Source organism: Cyclopterus lumpus, chromosome 10 (assembly GCF_009769545.1).
Source record: "Cyclopterus lumpus isolate fCycLum1 chromosome 10, fCycLum1.pri, whole genome shotgun sequence".
NCBI classification, from domain to species: domain Eukaryota; kingdom Metazoa; phylum Chordata; class Actinopteri; order Perciformes; family Cyclopteridae; genus Cyclopterus; species Cyclopterus lumpus.
Window position 1 is genome coordinate 18,989,659 of NC_046975.1, and position 20,458 is coordinate 19,010,116.

The 20,458-nt window shown below is 38.5% G+C and overlaps 3 protein-coding genes across 3 annotated transcripts; 1 reads left to right on the forward strand and 2 right to left on the reverse strand.

The window, feature by feature from the left end:
* Positions 1-95: 95 nt before the first annotated feature.
* LOC117737223 (integrin alpha-6-like) lies at positions 96-10,104 on the reverse strand. Its single transcript, XM_034542994.1, has 27 exons — positions 10,073-10,104; positions 9,924-9,986; positions 9,496-9,732; positions 9,295-9,416; positions 8,530-8,609; positions 8,168-8,438; positions 7,382-7,501; positions 7,066-7,279; positions 6,148-6,344; positions 5,484-5,572; positions 5,279-5,406; positions 5,013-5,102; positions 4,856-4,920; positions 4,279-4,424; positions 4,043-4,189; positions 3,793-3,914; positions 3,505-3,661; positions 2,623-2,706; positions 2,462-2,541; positions 2,308-2,382; positions 1,961-2,063; positions 1,676-1,852; positions 1,477-1,578; positions 1,254-1,364; positions 981-1,085; positions 687-812; positions 96-182 (listed from the first exon to the last, which is right to left on the reverse strand). The coding sequence occupies exons 1-27, from the start codon at positions 10,102-10,104 to the stop codon at positions 96-98; spliced, it is 3,330 nt and encodes a 1,109-aa protein (XP_034398885.1).
* A 3,589-nt stretch (positions 10,105-13,693) lies between these two features.
* LOC117737204 lies at positions 13,694-18,424 on the forward strand. The gene is made up of 6 exons (XM_034542963.1): positions 13,694-13,761; positions 13,972-14,316; positions 14,401-14,532; positions 16,105-16,221; positions 16,442-16,500; positions 17,510-18,424. The coding sequence occupies exons 1-6, from the start codon at positions 13,719-13,721 to the stop codon at positions 17,648-17,650; spliced, it is 837 nt and encodes a 278-aa protein (XP_034398854.1). The 5' UTR covers positions 13,694-13,718; the 3' UTR covers positions 17,651-18,424.
* A 35-nt stretch (positions 18,425-18,459) lies between these two features.
* Positions 18,460-20,393, reverse strand: LOC117737205. The gene is made up of 7 exons (XM_034542964.1): positions 20,300-20,393; positions 20,107-20,175; positions 19,873-19,887; positions 19,452-19,790; positions 19,185-19,322; positions 19,039-19,097; positions 18,460-18,936 (listed from the first exon to the last, which is right to left on the reverse strand). Exons 1-7 carry the CDS (start codon positions 20,340-20,342, stop codon positions 18,811-18,813), a joined length of 789 nt encoding a protein of 262 aa, XP_034398855.1. The 5' UTR covers positions 20,343-20,393; the 3' UTR covers positions 18,460-18,810.
* Positions 20,394-20,458: the final 65 nt, after the last annotated feature.

Sequence of the window (20,458 nt, forward strand, 5' to 3'; positions counted from 1 at the left end):
ACTAGCAGTAAATAGTATTTGAGCCAGAATCGAACCCTTAACAGCTTTTATTAACGGCATGCGTCTCATACCGTTGAGCTTCCTGTGTTTTCCTGTTAGCCTTTGAGGGGAGCGGTCTCTTTGTTTGGATCTCCATCGTGTTGGCGCTTCTTGTTCTGAGCGAGGCAGTTGGTGCACCCCCGCTGACGAGGACAGGAAATAGAAGACTGTCATATTCAGTATACAAAAGAGGAATGGATTCATAATGCTGAATGACCAATGGCTCAATATAAAACACGTCTAAAATCTTTACTTATATCTGTACTTCACATTAGGAGGCAATCAACGTATCTCCCAAAATTTCTTGATGTAGATTAATGCTATTCACAATTTAAAATATCAGCTCAACTGCGTTAGAGTGAAATGCAAATCTATTCTCCTGCAAAGGTAAATAATCCGAGAAATTTAAGATTTAAGAAAAGTTTACTACTGATATATAATTTGTTGGATGTTTTTGGCCAATGCCTTTTGGTGCTTGCAGACTGTACATATTTAACAGGGTTGCAGAAATCAGAAAATCGTAATGGAAAAATCAGATCATTTGAAAAGACGACAATCGTTAGTACTTGGATACATGCAGTATTATTTTAGCAAATCATTTACCACAAATCAAAAACTAGATCATCGATTCATTTTATATTTGTTACCTTCCACAACAAGAAGCCAAGAACTGCCAACAGCAGGAGCAACGCAATCACAGTCAGGAAGATTATCCACCACGCCACTTTGGTGACACGTTCAGCTTTTCTCTCCAGGAACACCGTCAGTTTTACCTGAGGATAAATACATTTTAGTGTGTTCACCCGTTCGTCATGTTAGTTACATCAATGTGATGGTAGTTACTACAGATGTATGGTTGGAATTTAAACATTTATCAAAGTCCAAATGGTAGAGATGTCCTCCCAACAAAACCAAATCATTTTAAAAACACTTTTGGTTACCTTTGTCCCAAGCTTCTCCGGTTTCAGTTCAATATTCTCTGGAGAGTTTGTCAAACTGAGACTAGCATCCACAACAATGTCCAGGTAGTTCAAAGAGCTGTAATCCTGCGTGGGAGAGGCACAATGAACAATTAATGTTGTTGGACACAGGCTGGCAATAAAGAGACAATAATTCTTGGAAACAAGATCTCAAAGCAAAAGAACTGAGGCGTTGTCAGCACTGTTATCTGCCAAAGGTGATGAGAGGAAGGCCTTTTTACAGGAGTTAAACACCTCTGTGAAAGTGGTGTTCCAGAGCCGGGAATGCAGAACCATCACTGCAGTACTGTCCAAACCCAGCAGAGGGCAGCGTATCTGCACACACTTCAGTCCATCTGAGCAGGTCTGAAAACAAGAACAACACCCCTGAGGCTCATTTGGGACACTGGAAGCAAACTACATTTACCGACAGCAGTTTCTTTATTCAATAATACGTATGATAATAATGATTTCTTACCAAAGTTTTGTATTTCCTTCTTTTTGTAAGAAATGTGAATCCATCAGTTGAGATCGCTTCATGTTCGGCTTCACGTCTTTTCCTTGAGGAGTCATGCCAACCCTTGATATCAAACAACTTCAGGTTAAGTGTTTATTACGACAGACATCGCTTGTATTTTGAATAATTACATTTTAAAAAAGGTAGAGATGTGCATTACCTTCACATGTTTCAGTGGATTGACCTCATCCACAGGTGAGCAGGGGACAGACTGAACACCTTTACTGCTGATCTGAGTCAAGTACAGAAGCCATTTTCCTACAGAGTTCTCCTTTGGCCAGTGGATGTTTAGTGATGCATTGGCAAAATATTTCAGTGGTCTGCCCAAATTTGTTATCTGGAAGACAAATAAGATATTAGAACAGTTTCTTTTGAGCTGTTTGTGTGGGGGCAAAAAAGCAATTAAATGCATTTTAAAGTGAGTAAGCAACAAATGGTGTCTCACCCTAAATTCATATAGAACTGCAGTTCCAATTTCATCCACCAACGTTATGGCGCTCTCACCCCTCAAGTTTTCCCCAAGTGACACTTGAGAGGGCCTGGCTAGTCTGTCAAACAAAGATGGACCTCAATGAGATTATTCTTGTATCATTAAAATGCATTTGAATTATTTTTCAAGTCACAATGTATTGCAAAATGCTCTTTAAAAAAAACCATTTTATTTTATAGCAAAAAATGGCAGTCTCCACGAAGAAAATAGCATAAATACAAAAAACACGTGGTAATTTATATTTGCGTTCGAATGAGAAAACAGTAATAAAAAAAACTTGAAAACATCGACCTAGTACCTACCCATATACTTGTAGCTCCAGCTCAAAAACCACTTTGGCTAATGCCTCAACTGGTTGTATCGTCTGCACACTCGTCCTGCGGCACAAGAATAACACAACATGACGATTCATAATCATATAAAGCCCACTGATCAATAACTCATCAACCTACTTACGTTTCAAGTTGCAGTGTGACGATGACGTCTTTTGTACTCAGTGAGATGCCGGATGTTGCAAGTAGGACATAAAAAGTAACCTGAAGGGAACAACGTTACCACGATACAGTGCTTGCAAATATTTGAGACTCAAGTGGAGGACACTGAGCAGTTGTACTCACTTCTGCGTCTCTTCGGAGCGGGTTTCCCAGTTCACAGTCTATTAGTGTTCCTTTGTCATTGGCTGTACAACTCACTTGTGTCTCCTTTGAAAAAATACATGCAGAAAACAAGGACATGTATCTGTGTTGGAATGAAGAATAATACTTCTCCTTTGCACTTCAAAGACAAATATTACACTTTTTACTACAGATCTATATTTGATTACTTTAAATACTAGTTACTATGCAGATTGACAGAAATAAGACCCACGTCTACTGACTGCATTGTTACAATTATTATTTTACATTAGCCATGTTAAAAAGGTTTCCTTTCTCCCTCTTCACTGGGCCCGGTTTTCCAATTTAACATTGCTTTTGTGTCTTTTGTTTAATCAATTAATGGGATATAACTTACACACACTTGTTTAGTTAGTTTGTTTTATGGGCTGAAAGGATTTTTTTTATTGATGTTCTGCCTGTAATGATCTTAATCAAGGAGACTGTAAACAGGTTAAGTATGTCCTCTCAGCAGTATTGAGTGCCCCTATTGATTGTAATTCAATTAGTTTGTATGATGTGGACGCCTGCTGTTTCGCTCATTTATGAACAGAGCGTTAACCTCTGGTAAGGTGTGGCTGAGAAGGTCAAAGGCCATTCATTGGAGAAACGGAGGTTGCAGCTTTTTTGTTTGTTAAGTTTTCTTTTTCTTCAGTTTATTCTATTTTTATTGAGATTTTAAATCAGAATTGATTGTTTTTCTTGATAAATTACACGTACTCCTGCATACCGACCTGGTTCTTCAACTTCCCTTTTTACAGTTTTCCGGTGCCAAACCACCTACTAGTTACACTAATAATAATGTTTGAATCTTGTTCTTCCACTACGGAGTACTTGTATACTTACTGATGCTGAACCGTAGACAATGGAGGAGTAATGAAGAGTATCCGGGAGGCTGATGCCGGAGTGACTCTGGTGCGCGTCATCCCCGTTTCTGTTCGTCACAATGATCTCCAGAGCTATGTCTTCTTCAGAAGGAGTGATGACTGCAACACCATCCTCCCTACAGACATGACGTAACACCCAGAGGGTTCGGATTCAATCACCCGTATTTCTCCGTGTCGTGGGACCAAAGATGGTTCCCATAGCTTTGTTTTTAAGTATTTGTTTAGTTAACCTGTTTTCTTTCCTTACCTGGCGAGTGATTGGAAAACATCTTGATTATTTTGTGTTTTTCTGGAACAGAACTTGTACTGTAACTCAAGGTTACTTTGGCAGATGTTGTCCATGCCACAGCCCTTGTTTATTAAGATAATCTGGGGGAAAACAGCGGAGCATAAAGAGCTTCTTTACATTCGTCAACTTTGTCTTCTCTCAGATAAATAGGCACATAAAAGTCTCCAAAAAGGTAGACAGACCGATGTAGACATACACGTGTACGTACCTCTGAGACAATACTGTTTTGCTGGAAGAGATCGAGGACCGGAGTAATGTCGGGCAGATCTGCACTCGTCCCGGGGGTCTGACTGGAGCTCCACAGAGACGCAGTGATGGACACAGGGATACTGTGCAGCCGGTCCTTAATATCACGCTGCGACAGAGGAGGTGTATTTTGGTTTAATGCGTATAGCCGGGCATTTGATGGGTCTCTTTCAGGGACATTGAACAACGAAACAGTACCAGAAGTCGTAGTTGGGTGTCAGTACAGATTTGTCTCTTCTGTCCGGGCAGCTCCAGTTTTCCTTGAGATGAAGCCAGGAAGTCCACTCTGTGAGGAAGCCTCATCTGTTTCCTCTCAGCATCAGCTCCAAACTTGTAGTTGAGCGCTGTGAGGGAAGCAGAAGATTATACCAACATATACTTATGCTGGTTGACTCACTGTTGCTATTACTCAGTGCTTATTATAACAAATAACACATAACTATTACAAAAGGCCATGAGTAGTATCATTTCAACATCAACCGTTAATACCAGTGTTACTTTCTATTACAGGAGCTGCTACTGTTACGACTTCAATATCTTCTGCCAGTTATACTAATATTAGTGAAAATAATAACTAAATGCCTATTATATTAATTTGTGTTTAATTCTAAACTTGAGTATTTCTATAAAAAACAAACACAATACCTTTAAGTTTGACATTGAATGTGTTTTTAATCAATGATATTACTATAATGGCACTTATAGGCTAGAAAATAGTTATTTAACTATATCCATACATCTATTTTAGCATTGAAGCGACAGTAAAGAAACGTACTCAATTTAGGGTTGAACGATGCTGGATGTGCCGTGTAGGTAAAGCATGCCTGAGCTGCAAAATAACTTGACAGAAGTTTGTTTAAACACACTTAGGTTCAAAAGTCATTCATGTTTCAGTTGGATCATGTTGACATTTGTGTTTTTGTACATCTTACCATGTGCGTTTATCACATTGTTCCTTTGTGATGTCTATTTCAGCGGGCGTCACCCTCAGAGAGCTGCTGACACTGACCACTGGCCTCGCTCTAAAACAGAGACAAGGTATGATGAAACATAATAGTTGTAAGAAATGTGTTGGCCCTAATGCCAATTATAATTATGAACATGACCTTTTTAACAGTGTCTATATAGCGCAATCCAAGATGGCCCAATACAAAAATAGATGCGTGAATAATCTAAAGTGTTTGTGCTGTAAAATTACCTGAAGACAAAGACAGAATCAGACAGCGATCCCACAGCCAGGTCTGGGTACTGATTGTTATCCATGTCCAAGTTACCCGACAGAGAATATCCAAACAGAGTAACTTTATTGGATCCCGATGAGAGTACCTGAAGAGGTTGAAATATGATGATATAAAATGATGTTCAACCACAGATTTGAACTGGGGACCTTTTAATTACCTCACCTGCACTGGCTTCTTGTTGATGCCATCTGATGAACCGTAGTACAGGTATACTTGACCAGAACCGTCATAAGGAGCCCCCACTGCAACATCTGTCAAAGATTAATAAGCACAAGTGGGATGACAACATGAGTTGGAGACAAAGATAGTAAGTGCATCCCACTTTTTTTTAATTTATCTAACTACACACATTGTATGATAACTACATGGAGTAGGCATTTGTGTGTTCTGCCATTCTGGTATTCAAGACTTTCTCAAACATTTGAGTGAAATATAAAACTTTTGAGAGAATGAACAAGACATCCTCCTCCTTATAAATAAAAAGCCCAATTCAAAAGGTAATCAAGTACCTGTAAATACTTAATAGATAGAATTTGAGCTCCCTGGCTCCTCTCACTCTGTTTTTTTTTTTGCTCTTACTTGGACTGGTCTGAACACTAACTTATAGTGGGTCAGGTTAGCCAACTTAAGTTGGGTATTGTGTGTTTTAATAAGGATACCATATCCTGTAATGGCCTTGTGTGTCCACAGAGGTCGCTATTCAGCAAATGTTACATTTAATTTTTCAGTGTCCAAATGAGAATTGAGTATTTAAAAACAAGTATACTTTCTTACTGTCTGTCTGTTTAGGAAGTGTATGATACATTTGATATTAAAATGTCCCAACCTCCATAACCATCTTGATTGATGTCTCCTACGTTTTCCACCGCGAGGCCAAACATTGAGTCTTTATGGCCAAGAAGTTGAGTTGGAACAATGTTCTCCCAGTTGTTCCCTTTGCTGTTGATATAGATGTAGACTGCTCCTCCGACCAAACCGTCTTTAACAAAGAACTCCGGCGCTCCGACAGCGAGGTCCTCCCACCTGCACACACCAAAGCAACACAATGCACACAATGCACTAACAACAATCTCATAATAATTGTAACAAACAGGGAGAAATGTTTGTTTTGGCACAATGCCAACATAGTTATATGAATTGTGTAGAAAATGTCTGTGACAGCATGACAAATCTCTGAATGTTAATGAAAATAAAGTCGATACAAGTATGGATTTAAGATTTAAAGACGTTAAGACACGTCTTACAGCTCTAAGCTGCCTTCATAAAAGAGGTTTACAAAGCAAACTTTACTCCTCAATGTGAAAAAAGAATGAATAACTATTAGAAATACGTTTTATATGACTTACTAGTATGGCTAAAATATAGAATTCAAAATTACAAAATGGCATGAATTGCACACAGGCTATGGGGGGAAGATGGAAAATGTGGTCAGCAAACTCATGGCTAGCGGCCCATTAAATTAGGATATTAATTGGATATTTATTGTCTGCAAGTAGCACCGACATTTGACAATTCATCCACTCAGGACTATTATAACTGCAATAAATTCCACGGAAATCTGGCAAAGTCTTCTTTTGACCTTATGCTGGTGCTGATAAAAGGTCACGGAGTAAACAAATCATGAGGAAACATCCTCCCGTAACCATGACTATTTATACAAATATCCTGTCAACATAGACTATTATTATAATGATCAACCTGTTAACCGATGCAAAAAGCAAATCGGTGTCTTATGTAAACCTACCCATCACCATTGAAATCCACCACAGCCACATCGTAGCCAAAGGAGGAGGCCAGGCCTGGACCAGAGAGGATTAACTCCACAGACAAACTTCTCTGCGCCTCAGGATCCGCCTTAAGAAATACCACCTGGCCACTGTAACCGCCTCTGGGCGCTCCGGACACGATGGTCAGCTCCCCCTGTCTGAGGAGGGCCATACCAGAGTCAATGGAGAATCCTGGAGACAGAATGACGCTGTTCATGGGGGATGTTATATCCTATAAAAAGGAATAAATATAGACTTTTAAGATACTGACTCGAGACCAGACTAGAAACTGACCCAGGTAGCTGTTTCTTTGGAGAGGAATGAGTTTCATGTTGAACTGGTCAATATCACCAGTCTCACGAGAATCTGCACTGGAGATGTCCAGGTTATCCAAGAGCTCCATTCGTACGATTCCTTCAAAACAGTGAGGAACAGAATACAACTTTAAATGCTGCATCATGTGAAAAACAAGATTTGATTTTAAGATATATGCAGGATTTTAATGTACGTGTTAGCATGTCATTATGGGCCAAAAAAAAAAAAAAGGACATTATTAAAAAAGGAAAGTATATGTGTATATATAAAGTACAAGAGTATATACACACATTTTTATGTTGCCCATTTTTACAGATTTACATCTTCATTACAAACCAGTGGGTTGGGGGCTGCGCGCCACCAGGTTTGTTTTTGCAATATTAATGTTAATAAGGTGCCAGAGTGCATAAAAAGCATGAATATAGACAGATAGATAGAGTTGTTTACAAAGAAAGTGCCAGTAGAGGATCCTCGAGACACCAGACGGGAGAGCGTGAATAATGACTCAGTTATTTGAAAATAGATAATTGCAAAGAAAGATAAGCTATGAGTTTCTATATTAAGTGGACCCTGGCCTCCTAGCAAGTCTTGTGTCCCTGCGTTAGGGTTTATTGTTGAAAATGGCAAATATTTTAAAACCCTGAATTTGTCATAGTTTCTTTAAAAGCAATAAAAGATAGAACATGTAAAAATAAGTACATTTTCCAATCTGTGTGTAATGTGATGACTAGGCATTTATTGTATGCGTGTTAATTTTTTTCTTACCTTTCCACTGATATGCTCCTGGCGCTCCAAATAACAGAGACACGTTGTCCTTCGCAAAGGATGCTCCGTGACCCTGTTGGCAGTATGAAAACCAGTCCGGGTCCTTTTGACGTCTGGTCAAGTGTTCGGAGTCACAAACCACCCTCCTCCACGTCCTCTCCTCCTTCCCGACCTGCAGGTCATCTCCTAAGAGGTAACACTGGCCCGTCACCAAGCGAGGGACATAAAGGCTCGGACTCGGGCTCCACTGCTGGTATCGATGAGCACAAGTCTACAAGGGAAAGATGATCAAATTACTGTTGGATCTTTTTAAACGATTACTTTTATTGTCTACTGTATTTAAACGAGGAGTGTTTACTTACCATTACATTTTTACCAGGACCTTGGCTCGTCACTCTAACTCCCATCCACTGGTTGTTTATGCCTTTACTATCGAGGAACTCTGGAAAAATAAACATGTTGAGCTCATAATAGGGCAGTAATTCAGTGTAATAAGATCTAGTAGACCTGGTAATCTTTTACTTAAAAAGTACGAATATTATAATAGTACAAGTGCTACATCAAAAGTCTTGTAATGGTGTATTATCTTCTCTCTGCAGTTAAATGTACCCTGTAGCAGATATATTTGTATTTATGTCATCTGCTCAAGGTGGAGCTAGTTTTAACTATTTTATATACAGTTAGTTTAGTTAACTGGTTCCCAACATAGGGGTCTGTCCCCTCCAAACGGAGGGGTCGTGTGATAATTAATGAGAGAGTAAAAGAGAAAAACTAGGTTCTGCACACAAATCTGTATTTATTTTATGAAATATTGGATAATGTTAACTTTGGTGGAACTGCTAACAACTCATAGACATCTGAAATGTGACAAGACACTACTGCTTTGCTATTCACAAGCTGAAAAATGCAAATATCTGCTTTTTATAAAAAGTGGGTATTGCTCCCAAATCAAATTGTGTTGTGATTAACATACAATGACAATAGAGCATCTTATCTTTCTTATTTAAAAAGTACTACATTTCCCTGGGTGTAGAGGGAGAAAGTATTTTGAATGCCCTCAAGTAAAGTATAGGTACATATTGTAGATCAATACATCATATTAAACATACAAAGCTAGACAAACAAACCTTCGCTATCAAACTCAATGGGCCGGCAGCGCTCGGATGTTTTAATAAGGTCACACTGGTAAACAACACCTGTAACATTTACTTGGTTCTGGTGTTTTGATCGTGGCGCTCCGACCAGCAATCTGGGGAGAAATACCTCAAGTGTTGAGACACAGAATTTGATTTCATTTACTCAGATTAAACAATATAATTTTCACTCACAGATTCTTTTTGGCCGGGTTCAGCTGCTGGTGGAACGCAACCGAAAATCCAAACAGGCTTCCTGGATCTCCATTTCTCTGCAGCACATTCTGGGTGTCCAGATTGAAAGCTGTAACATTAAGAGTCCCGAAGTGCCAGCAACTTAACAGATACACCACGTGCCAGTGCTTTGCCATGATTTCAATTAAAATGTGTAATCTGCCCATTCTTGTGCTGTGCCTGTGCTCTCTGAGAGCACTGAGGGAGTGTAAGCCCTCATAGAAAAGGGATTGGCTTCAGCAGGCGCTAACTGCCTCAATGTAGACACAGAAAGAAAGGGTGTGGTGGCAATAAATGTATCTTTATAGTGACAAAGCAACACTGTTCACCTGCATGAGTTGATAACTGGAGTTAATATTTACCAACTTCTGCTTAGATGCATGTCAAACCTGAGACACACCCTCTGAGCCAAAGTCTCCTCCACTGGCAGTGTGATGATAGTCGATCCCAAACTGCAAAACACGCAAAAAGAATGTTAAGAATAAGAGTGTCAACAAGCACAAGGCTGAATGTACCGGAAACGTGCCCTGGTATTTACTCTAACATGCTCTGAGCGTTATGGGAACTCATGACTTCTTGTTTGGGAACAACCAGCTTATTCCCACCTGGGATTTACCTTGTAAAAGCACATTTTGCTCCCATCATGCAACAGTAAATGTACGAATTATTTAGGTGGAGATTAACAATGTCGGTTTCTCCATATAGATCAAAGACTTACACACTGTCAAGGAGAAACGTTTCTTTTTTAAAATGTCATAATTTTTAAAGCCTTGCAATTACAAGTGCACATGGAAGGTCTAACTTTACTTCCTTAGTGTTGACTGGGGTATGAACCTTTTTTAATTCTTGAAATACATTATACGTAACTCTATTGCTAGAAAGTAAGATCAAGTTTCATTTGTTACTGCAATTTAAACAAAAACTTGCATATTTCTGTTCAAAACTACAAGTCTTAATTGAAAAATGTTAAATAAAAAAAAAGAGCTTAAATGAGCCGTGTGTGTTACCAGCTACTTTTAACAGTTTTAATGGTAAATGACAACCAAATGACCAACGCTAGATTGAATCATCGCAGAAAGAACAGCAAAGATCACTACTTTTATTAGAATGATTTTGTGTTTACCTCTTGGACAAAAATAAAAACTGTAGCCACTTATCAGGGTGAGGGTGATAGTCCATAAAGCTAAGGGAAACATGAGTTTTGATATTTCATTTTCTGCAGTCAAGGAAAGACAACATTAAAACAAGTCAGTGGATCAACCAAAGCATGCATATACACTATAGGGAACATAATGAGCTACACCTGATGTCTATTTGGGCCTAATCAGGCTTAAGGTGGACTGATCTTTAAGATGGAACAGCAAACACCCTGTGACACACTGATAGAAAAGATTAAGGCTACAGTAGAAATGTACATTTTACCACATGCAATTTGACTTTTTACAGTAAAGCAGCACAGCCTATTTCAAAGTAGGCCTACAGGAAATGAAAGGTGTATTGTTTGACCAGGTGGCACCAGAGTATTTGTTAACAGAAGATAAGGCGGCCCAATTCGTCAGGCCTGATTGTAGAATGACACAGTAACCACATTTTACTGAACCAGCTCTCATTTGGGTGAGGAACAGCCATTCATCTCTGAATAACAACAACTTATGACCATGAAATATGTGAATGCAATATATCTCAAATATATTTATATATGTAGAGAGTGTATTGCTTCACCAGGTGGCACCAGAGTATTTGTTAAGAGAAGATAAGGCGGTCCAATTTTTTAGTCCATCAGATCTGCAGGTGACCTGCCAATTCTAGCATTCATCATTATTATTATTTATCTATTATGTTGTTGTAGTAGAAGTAGTAGTATTTGTAATAATGTAAGTAGCAGTTGTAGTAGTTTTGATATTATGGTTGTGCTGTTGCCTTGGAATTTAAACACTATGATACGTTCAGGAGAATTGGTGGACTAAAATTCATGGCACATAATAAGACATTGTTGGTGTGAGTTTGGCTCATACTTTCTGATGCATTACATCACTCACTGTGCGACTTCCTGTCTCTCTGTGATGGATTTGCAAAAGAAAGAATGGACAGAATGAACCGATAAGAAAGAAACTCATATGCGGTGTTTAATGTCTATAAAATAATGTGGTAATCTATATGAGATTCCTTGGTTGCTTTCACACACACAGTGGCAAACAAAGTAAGACACACAGAAAGGTCAGCAGCAGTGTGTGGTTGTGTGGTCCAAATGAGGGGTGAATCTATAGGGACTATTTCGTTTCTTGTCAAGTTTTCTAGTTTTAGTTTCAGAGCAGAGGCCAACACTTTTAAAGCATTCTCTAACAAGGAAAGTGTAATAAAACTACATTTATATTTTTTGACAATCGCAGCTGCCGTAACTTACACACACAGAGGCACAGACACTTAAGCAGTGATGCCACACAGTGTTTCCACTGCAGTGGTTGGGGGATGTGGTTTTCTTCTTCTTTAGTTGTTCAGAAGAGGAAGAGTGCTGCTCAGTCACTAGTCCCACCCACATCTTTGTGGCAGCTGCTGCTCACTCTCCTTTTCCTCCGACCTGTATTTTGATCTTTACCCAACCCTCTGCTATTTGTCTGCAAAAATGACACCTGCAAGCCTTACCGTTTTTGCAGGTTATATTTTCTCCAAACCCGATGCTGAGTTAGACCGTGAATGCCATCGTTTGAGCATTCACGGTTACATTATTATTATGAATTTAATTATTATTATTATTATTATTATTATTATTAATAATAATAAATGTTGGTGAAACTGTGACGACTTCAAATCCCCACTGAGTTTTAATTTGACCTCCAAATTAAGACTTTGATACCATAAACTTAAAATGTTATAAAATGTATCATGACACATTTTGTGATACTGAAATTGGTTTGAAAATACCAATCATGACATATAAAACAATACACAATCTACTATTTAAAAACAACTCCGGTTGTATGATATTATTTTCTATAGACATGTATTTAACTAAACAAGTGCACATCCAGGAAAGCAGGAAACATCCAGGAAACATCTGTCCTATCTTCATAGGAAAGAGAGATTTGAGTATTTTACTTCAGCTCTATTTCTGTAACATCGTCTGTCTCTGTAGACAGAGTCTCGCACGTGACTTAATTCCTGAGGTGAGAAGATGCTCTGAAGTGGTAAAGCCCACCATCGGACACACATACGGCAAGCTTTTATCATCAAAGCACAATGATGGCGACCTGATGTGCGTTAAGGTGGGAGGAGACACTCTTATCACATCTGCGTTCATTGCCGGCTCTCCATTTCGAAACTGAAAAAAACACACGACACATGATTTTAACATTATTTAACGTATATTCTGGGGCATTGCGATTAAGTCCTACAGGGACACAATTATATTTAGACAACATGTGATGCAGTGTTTGAGTTGTTCTAAAAATAATTTATATTAATTCAGGAAGAGTATCTTTAACATAATACACAAAACAGTAGCAGCTTTTGTATAATGATATTAACAAATACAATATATAATATAAAATAAATATAAGATAATCGCTTCCAAGCTGAACAAGAACCAAAAAACATGAATCACTTTCACACTACTTGATATTCACCCATTCACACCCATTTATACTCTGATGGCAGAGGCTACCATGCAAGCTGCCACCGGCCCAACTCACTCTCACACGGCCTAGGAGAGCAAATTGGGGTTGTGTGTCTTGCCCAAGGGCACATCGACATGAACTGGAGGAGCCGGTCCTCTGATTGAAGGACGACAACTCCAGGTTATTTGTCTTTTGACCAATTTTTCTGTTCTTGATTATGTTGAGTTATCTAAATCGTAATAAAGTCATCCCGGTATACATATAGCATTACAAATTGGACATCATAGAACAAAATAAAACATAGTTTGAAACAACTTTATCTGTATTTATGTGTGATTGTAACATAACAAGAGCGGCAGAGAGGCCACGATGGGAGAAAGAATAAGTTTTTGTCACGATTATGTTGCCTTTCACTTAAAATGGGTCATGGACTGGAAAAATGTAACAGGAAGTGCATTTTCTATGTTTCAGCCAATCAGTAGGATTTCCACTTTGTTAAGCTTGATCATCTTGTGACTAAATCTTCCATTGTGACACGGTATCAGTTGTGTAAAGGAGCACTTTGCCACGATGATCAGAAGACTGGCTGCTTTGATTCTTCTAAACACATTGTGTGAGTGTAACTTTACTTTTCTATTTTAAAATTAGCTCTAAAATAAAATTTGTTTCATGTCGAAATGCAACAAAAACATTAGGTCTTTTTTAATGTATTTGTTGTGTATGCATTTGTATTGTAAATAGGTGCTATTTGTATTTCAGTGTCTTCTGTTTGTAGTTGTTGCCCTGTACTGTCCTAGTAACTGCTTTTGTCTCTTTCCTTCAGCACTGCTTCAAACTGCAGAGGGTCCTCCACAGGTCTCTTGTGCATTGCTTGAACTTGGTGATAATTTGACTCTATCATGTCCAGTCCTTCAAAAAGAATCTGGGTTGCTTTACTGGTATAAGCTGAAGTTTGGCTATATGCTTGAAACTGTTGCAGCAGGAACTTTGGACCAAATAAAACTTCTAGAACAAATGGACAAGTCAAGATTCTCAGTCACGAAACGTAACGCTCGCCCTGTTCTTGACATCAGAAATGTAAGCAAAGAAGATGAAGGGACATACTTCTGTCAAGCAGGAACGGCATACCAAATGAAATTTATAAACGGAACCCTTTTGGCTGTGAATGGTAAAGTATGTTAATTTCAGTGTTTTTGCTTGACGCTTTGTCAAACAATCCCCAAGTTAACCGCCTTTTTTATGAATCACACAGACTTTAAGAATCAGGAGAGATCTTTCTACGTGAAACAAAGTCCGCTCACTGAGTCGGTCCAGCCGGGCGACTCGGTGACTCTCCAGTGTTCACTTGTCTCCAGGAACAAAGAAGACAGAGTCCAGTGTCCAGGTGAACACAGTGTGCACTGGTTCAGATCTGGATCAGGAGAATCTCATACAGGCTTCATTCACACTCACAGTGATGCTCAAGAAGAAAGAAGTTGTGACTTCAGTCTGTCCAAAACTATACACAACTCCTCTGATACTGGGACCTACTACTGTGCTGTGGCCACATGTGGAAAAATCCATTTTAGATTATAATCTATACTAATTATTATTCTGTTGCAATTTAAGGTACAGTGCTGATAATAGGAAAGAGAAACAAACAAATTATTCTGCTCCATAAAGTTATTGCTTTTATAGGACTTTGCCTTTCTTTCTTGTAAAATACTGGATAGTTTTACCATTTTTTGGCCTCTAAATATTATTTAGATTAGATCAGCTTGAAGCGCTCCGAGTTAGAAATACGGTACGTACCCTTTGATGAGGGGTGGTGAGTTTTATTTGTCTTTCAAAGGGCCACAAACCACGATGGTTGGAAACCACTGAACTAGTTCATGCTATTTACAGGCTATTGACTTATTATGGCCACACAGGCTAAGGACATTTCTAGTGCAGCTGAGGTCCTGTTTCCTCCGCTAATATTCCTCTTTTCTGTTGTGTGCGCCTGTTTTCTCTTCAATTCCTGCAGTACTCTTTCTCCCATCGTGGCCTCTCTGCCGCTCTTGTGTGCTTTAGATGATAATTTATGCTGTGTGTCAGTGAGGTGTTGATAACAGGAGAATCCTATCTTTATATCTGAATTATTGCATTAATCTAATCTGGGGGTGGCTGTGGCTCAGAGAATAAAGCGGGTCGTCCTTTAACCACAGGGTTGGCCTGTCAACCCCTGGCTACTGTACGCATATCAAAGTGTGCTTGAGCGAGACACTAAAAAAGACATTTATAGAAAACCACAACATCTAAACAGAAACTAAACAAGACCACCTCTGTGCTAGAAACTCTGTAAGGCTGTACTTCGATGTTTTGAGCTAAATGGTAAATGTAGCATGCTAACAGGCTCACAATGATAATGCTAACATGGTGATGTTTAGTGTTTATGGACCTAATGTTTACCCATGTGCATAATCCTAGGTTAGCATGTCATGCTAACATTTGTTTATTAGTACTCAACAACAAGATTGTGAGAGAACATTTTAATTATGACCAAACTCTGCCAACCCTGTGATTAATGGACTGAGCCACAGTTACCCACACATGGTTCCCATCGTCGGGCAATGTTTACAGTGTTGTTGAGATGTTTGGCTGGAACAAAGTGTTACCATAGAGTCATGCCACAAGAGCTACACAGGCTAAAAGTAGCATTTGTCAAAAGTTACTGGCGGTGTGGAACAATTAGTTGGTTTTGCTTTCAATTTTTTCCTGTTATGGAAAAAAAAATCTGTTAAGGAAAACACGACCGCATACATAAAAGACAAATTAGGTACAATTGATGAGCGTTTTCTGTATTTAACTCTTTTAGGAGTTCACAATCAGTTATGTAGCTGAAGACAGCAATAACATTTTAGTTATTTTTTACATTTGAGTTATTTGAGTTATTTTAGTTTTAATTGTCTCTTTGGGATTTCTTTCCTCCTTCCAGAACAAGAACTGTGGACATCACTCATTGTGCTTGGGTCGCTGCTGGCTTGCTGTGTGATTGGGATTGCTGCTCTAATTATCTCCAGAAATCAAAAGCCAGTCTGTAAACATTGCAGAGGTAGGTTCATCGTGATTAAGTGGATTATTTGATACATTATTCAATGTAGGTGCCAGCAATGATATTTTATTAACCAGTTTTTACCGTAATTGCAATGGTTTTGAAATGTAGTCATAAAGGTCTGATGTCATCAGTTAGTTGGTGGTCCTGAGATTTAAGACATTAAAGTGAAATGACAGCAAAACCTTTATTGTCTTTAATGGCTTGCTTTCATTAACAGGAGAAGCTTCCAATCATGCTCAACATGCCAGATCAGCTGAGGATCAACCAAGCAATGGCGTAAATATAATTTAATATCATTTGATTAATGAACACCTAGAATTGAATCATTATTCTGCACTTGAATGCTGATTTACAGGATAAAAACACACAGAACACGGCAAAGATGTTCTTAGATTACCTCTGAGCTCGCAGGGGTGTAATATCTTGATCCAGAACCAATTACAAACTAAACAACAAACTATGTCGGTGCCCTCCAGAACGAGACACATACATTTATTTTCCTCTCAAAAGGACAACGCTAAGGTTAAGGTTTGCTCAGGTTTAGGCGCTGAAACTTTGTTAGAGCGAGATCAACATCCTGGTTTGGGTTCAAATATGCACTTAGCTAACGGTAGAGGGCCTTTGTGGAGACAGCTGGCTTAAGGTTATGGAACAAACTTAGCTTTAATTATAAAAAAACACAAAATAACCCCAAACTTTTCATTAACGGGAAAGGATCATTGGTGCCGCTTGACATGGCCTGTCTGACATTTTATTGATCCATTCTTCCGACCCGTCTTTCTCTATCTGCGTCACACTACTTCATCCTTTTGCTCCGAGGGCTTCGTCACTTGAGGGTCAACATATCATTTGTGTGCACTTAGGTCTGATTCTCTTGTTGTTCTTGGGTGAACAGTCACCATCCATCACACATTTTGTGTAAATGGATGTAAATTTCAGCATGTTATCTTTACTCCTGAAATTAGATGCAGCTCCTAGTCCAACCCTGTCGCCTATTAGATAAACTACTAAATTGGTTCCCCAATAACATAATTGCTGCATGCATTATGTTCAGAGGCCACGTTTGTTCAGTTTTTTGCCTTTCTTCCACGAAACGCTACACTAACTGCTTTAAAACACGGTTCCTGGTTCAAGTATTTGGTTAAAATATGATGATTTTAAGCAATCTTTGGATGCTTTACAGCACAATAGATATTAGTTTGTAATGTTTAATATTAAATCCAGTATATATGTTGGTTATAATCTTACAGCTCTAACATCTAACAATCCTAATTATCATCTGCAGGATGGTGACGAGGGGACAGTGAACTATGTTGCGTTGGATTTCCCCTCAAGAAGTGCTAAAAGATGGAAGAATACCAGCGACTTACCACAGGAGTGTCTGTACTCTGGCACAAGAGATGCTCAGGAAAGTCATGAAGAATGAACATATCGTCAAATGCTGCAGGAAGGAGTCCTAACTCACAGAAATGCCGTCTTTAGCATAAAGACGGCATTTATGTTTTGTGATGCTGTCTTGATGAACCAAGAATATGTATTTACCATAATTCTTAACATCATTTTATTGTTTTTGTATTATTATTCTAATGATGTGTGTGATTAATTACTCACAATTTTAATGAAGAAATAATGTGAAAAAATAACATTTAATGCCTTTAAAGAGAAAATCCATATGTTCTTTATATTGTGATATTAGACATTTTTGTCACTCGTGATTTTTTTGGGGATAAAAACCTGCCGTTCAATAAATTGTTTAGCAGTTTGACACAGCGTGGTTTAAAGTTAACAACAACGATTGATTATGTATTCTTTGATACTAATAATATTGACCAACACTCTGTAAACTGTTCAAACAATCCTGAGAGGGGCTGCACAGTGTGGGGTAGCTGGTAAAAGAAGAACAACTCAGGCCGCCTCCAGTGATTTAAGTTTCCTTTTGAATCTATGAGTCATACCCAGAGGGGGTTTTCTTTTAAATGTGCAGTCTGCTCATGAATCTGGATTGTATGTGTTAACAGATCAGCATGTTTTAGCAGTAAAAACTATAAAGGTACTGTTATATATTGTTATTTGAGTCTACTGTGTCATAACTTTTAATAGCTGTTTCTACCATGTTGTTCTCATTATTTTAAGACGTTCAACCAGTGAGTCACACAGAAAAATAGAGCAGTGAAGAATAAATGTCATCGCGTTAATTTCATTATCCGTTTGGTATTTATTTATTAAGAAGGAAGCAGAATATCACCACAACCACTAATTCCTGTTAGTTAAATATCTTTACATAGCATTGCACAGACAGTTATGTTATGTGCTGTAGATGTTTTAAAAGTACATGACATACAAAGGGACAGATAGAAAAATCACAACTTTAATAACAGCTCACAATGAAACACACACTTATAAATATGGGATCATTAGCGCACATGCAGCTATTATACTATTTTTTTACATTTTACAAAACAGATAAATATAATCTTAAAATAAATATAATACATGCTTCTTTAAATCATCCAAAATAAAAAAATATTTACCAACTCAAGAGGAGAAATTAACTTCCCACAGACATAAAACCCAATGTTAGGACTGTTAATCCAACCCTCGGGCCCTGACATCAGTGTAGATACTCTCTTCCTCCTCAGTTTTTGAATTATTTGAGCCTTTTGTTCTAGCAGAGAAGGTCGGTGCAGAATAAACCAATAAATCCTCATCTGTCTTAAAAAAGATATATGAGAAATGTTATGAGATGACAACATCAATACAATTAGGGAAAGGTACATGCTGACAATTGTACAGCTACATCTTTTTTTCTTTTACCTGCTGACTCTGCTGATGACCACTGGCCGTCTCAACACTTGTTTTCAGGACAACAGCGGCTGTATTATAGAATAGAAACAACTTAATGTGCATCCAGTTCTACCAAATACTGTCTGATAGCTAGATTTATGACTGAGTTTGCTTACCGTCACAAACACCACAAGATTTTTTCTTGAGTTCCTTCATTGAATAAATAAGAATGGCAATAACAATCAGACTTGCAGCCAAAGCAACACATAACAGAAAGATAATTGTGATGTCCTTCTGCGAATTCCTTGTTCCTGCTGACACAATATGAAAAGGAGCAAATAATGAAAGTTGACAGTTAGTAAAAGTGTCATTTGTGGCACATTTACATGACCTTAATGAAACGCACAAATATGTTGATTTCTCCATACATATGATGTGGTTACCTTCGGCCTCAGGTTCTGATCTATTTCCAGGACACCTCTCCTGACATGTAGCCACAGCACAGTAGTAAGATCCAGGCCCAGAGCAGCTGACGTTCATGTAGAAGCTGGAGATACATTTCTTTGTTGAGAGTCCCTCTGGGTTCTCTTCTTGTTCTTCAACCCTGTTTCCATTACAACTTGGATGGTATTGATGTGACCCGGCTCTAATACAGCACACACTGTGTTCTCCTGGACATGTTTTGGTCTCAGAGTCAGAGAGGACCGAACCCTTCAGGGTCACGGAGTCTCTTGGACGGACTGGATCAGATGGAGGGACTGAAGAGATATCAGGTTCTGGTTCTGGGGGATTGAAAAAAGTCAAGAACTTCATTCATTTTAAAACTAAAGACGACTGTTATTAAATGTAGGGATTTTAATTTACCTTTAATTCTCAGGTCTGTTGGTTTAAAAAATGTTACGTTATTTCGGTATGTTTTCATACTGTAGTAAACTGCAGTATCACTCAGCGTTGCTATTTTAATACGCAGAACAAATGTTCCACGCTCTTCTGTGACTGTAATGCGAGAATCCCTCGGAAAGCTGTATGTCTTTCCTAAGAATTTAGGAAGTTTTCCAGAATTTATGCTGATCCAAAACAAGCTTCCCGAAGACTCACGGGGACAACTCAGGCTCACATCACTTCCAACAGCAACGGTCCTCGTCTCAATGATCTGATCTGAGCATCCTGAAAATACATTATTTTACATTAACAGAGAGAAACCTGGATGTTCTTTTTAAAACCACAATAAGAACACGACTGCACTTCAATATATATCTGAAGTAGATCGGAAATTTCTAGATGTACTTACGGCCCACTTTCATGAGAATCAGCATGAAATAAAACACCATCATCGTTTCCTTTTCATTCCACTTGAGACTGCTGTAATTTAGCAGTAAGACATGATTCACCTTCATGTAATCATAAAGTGGGAGGCCACAGTTTCAGAGCAATCTTATTGGTCTCTTGT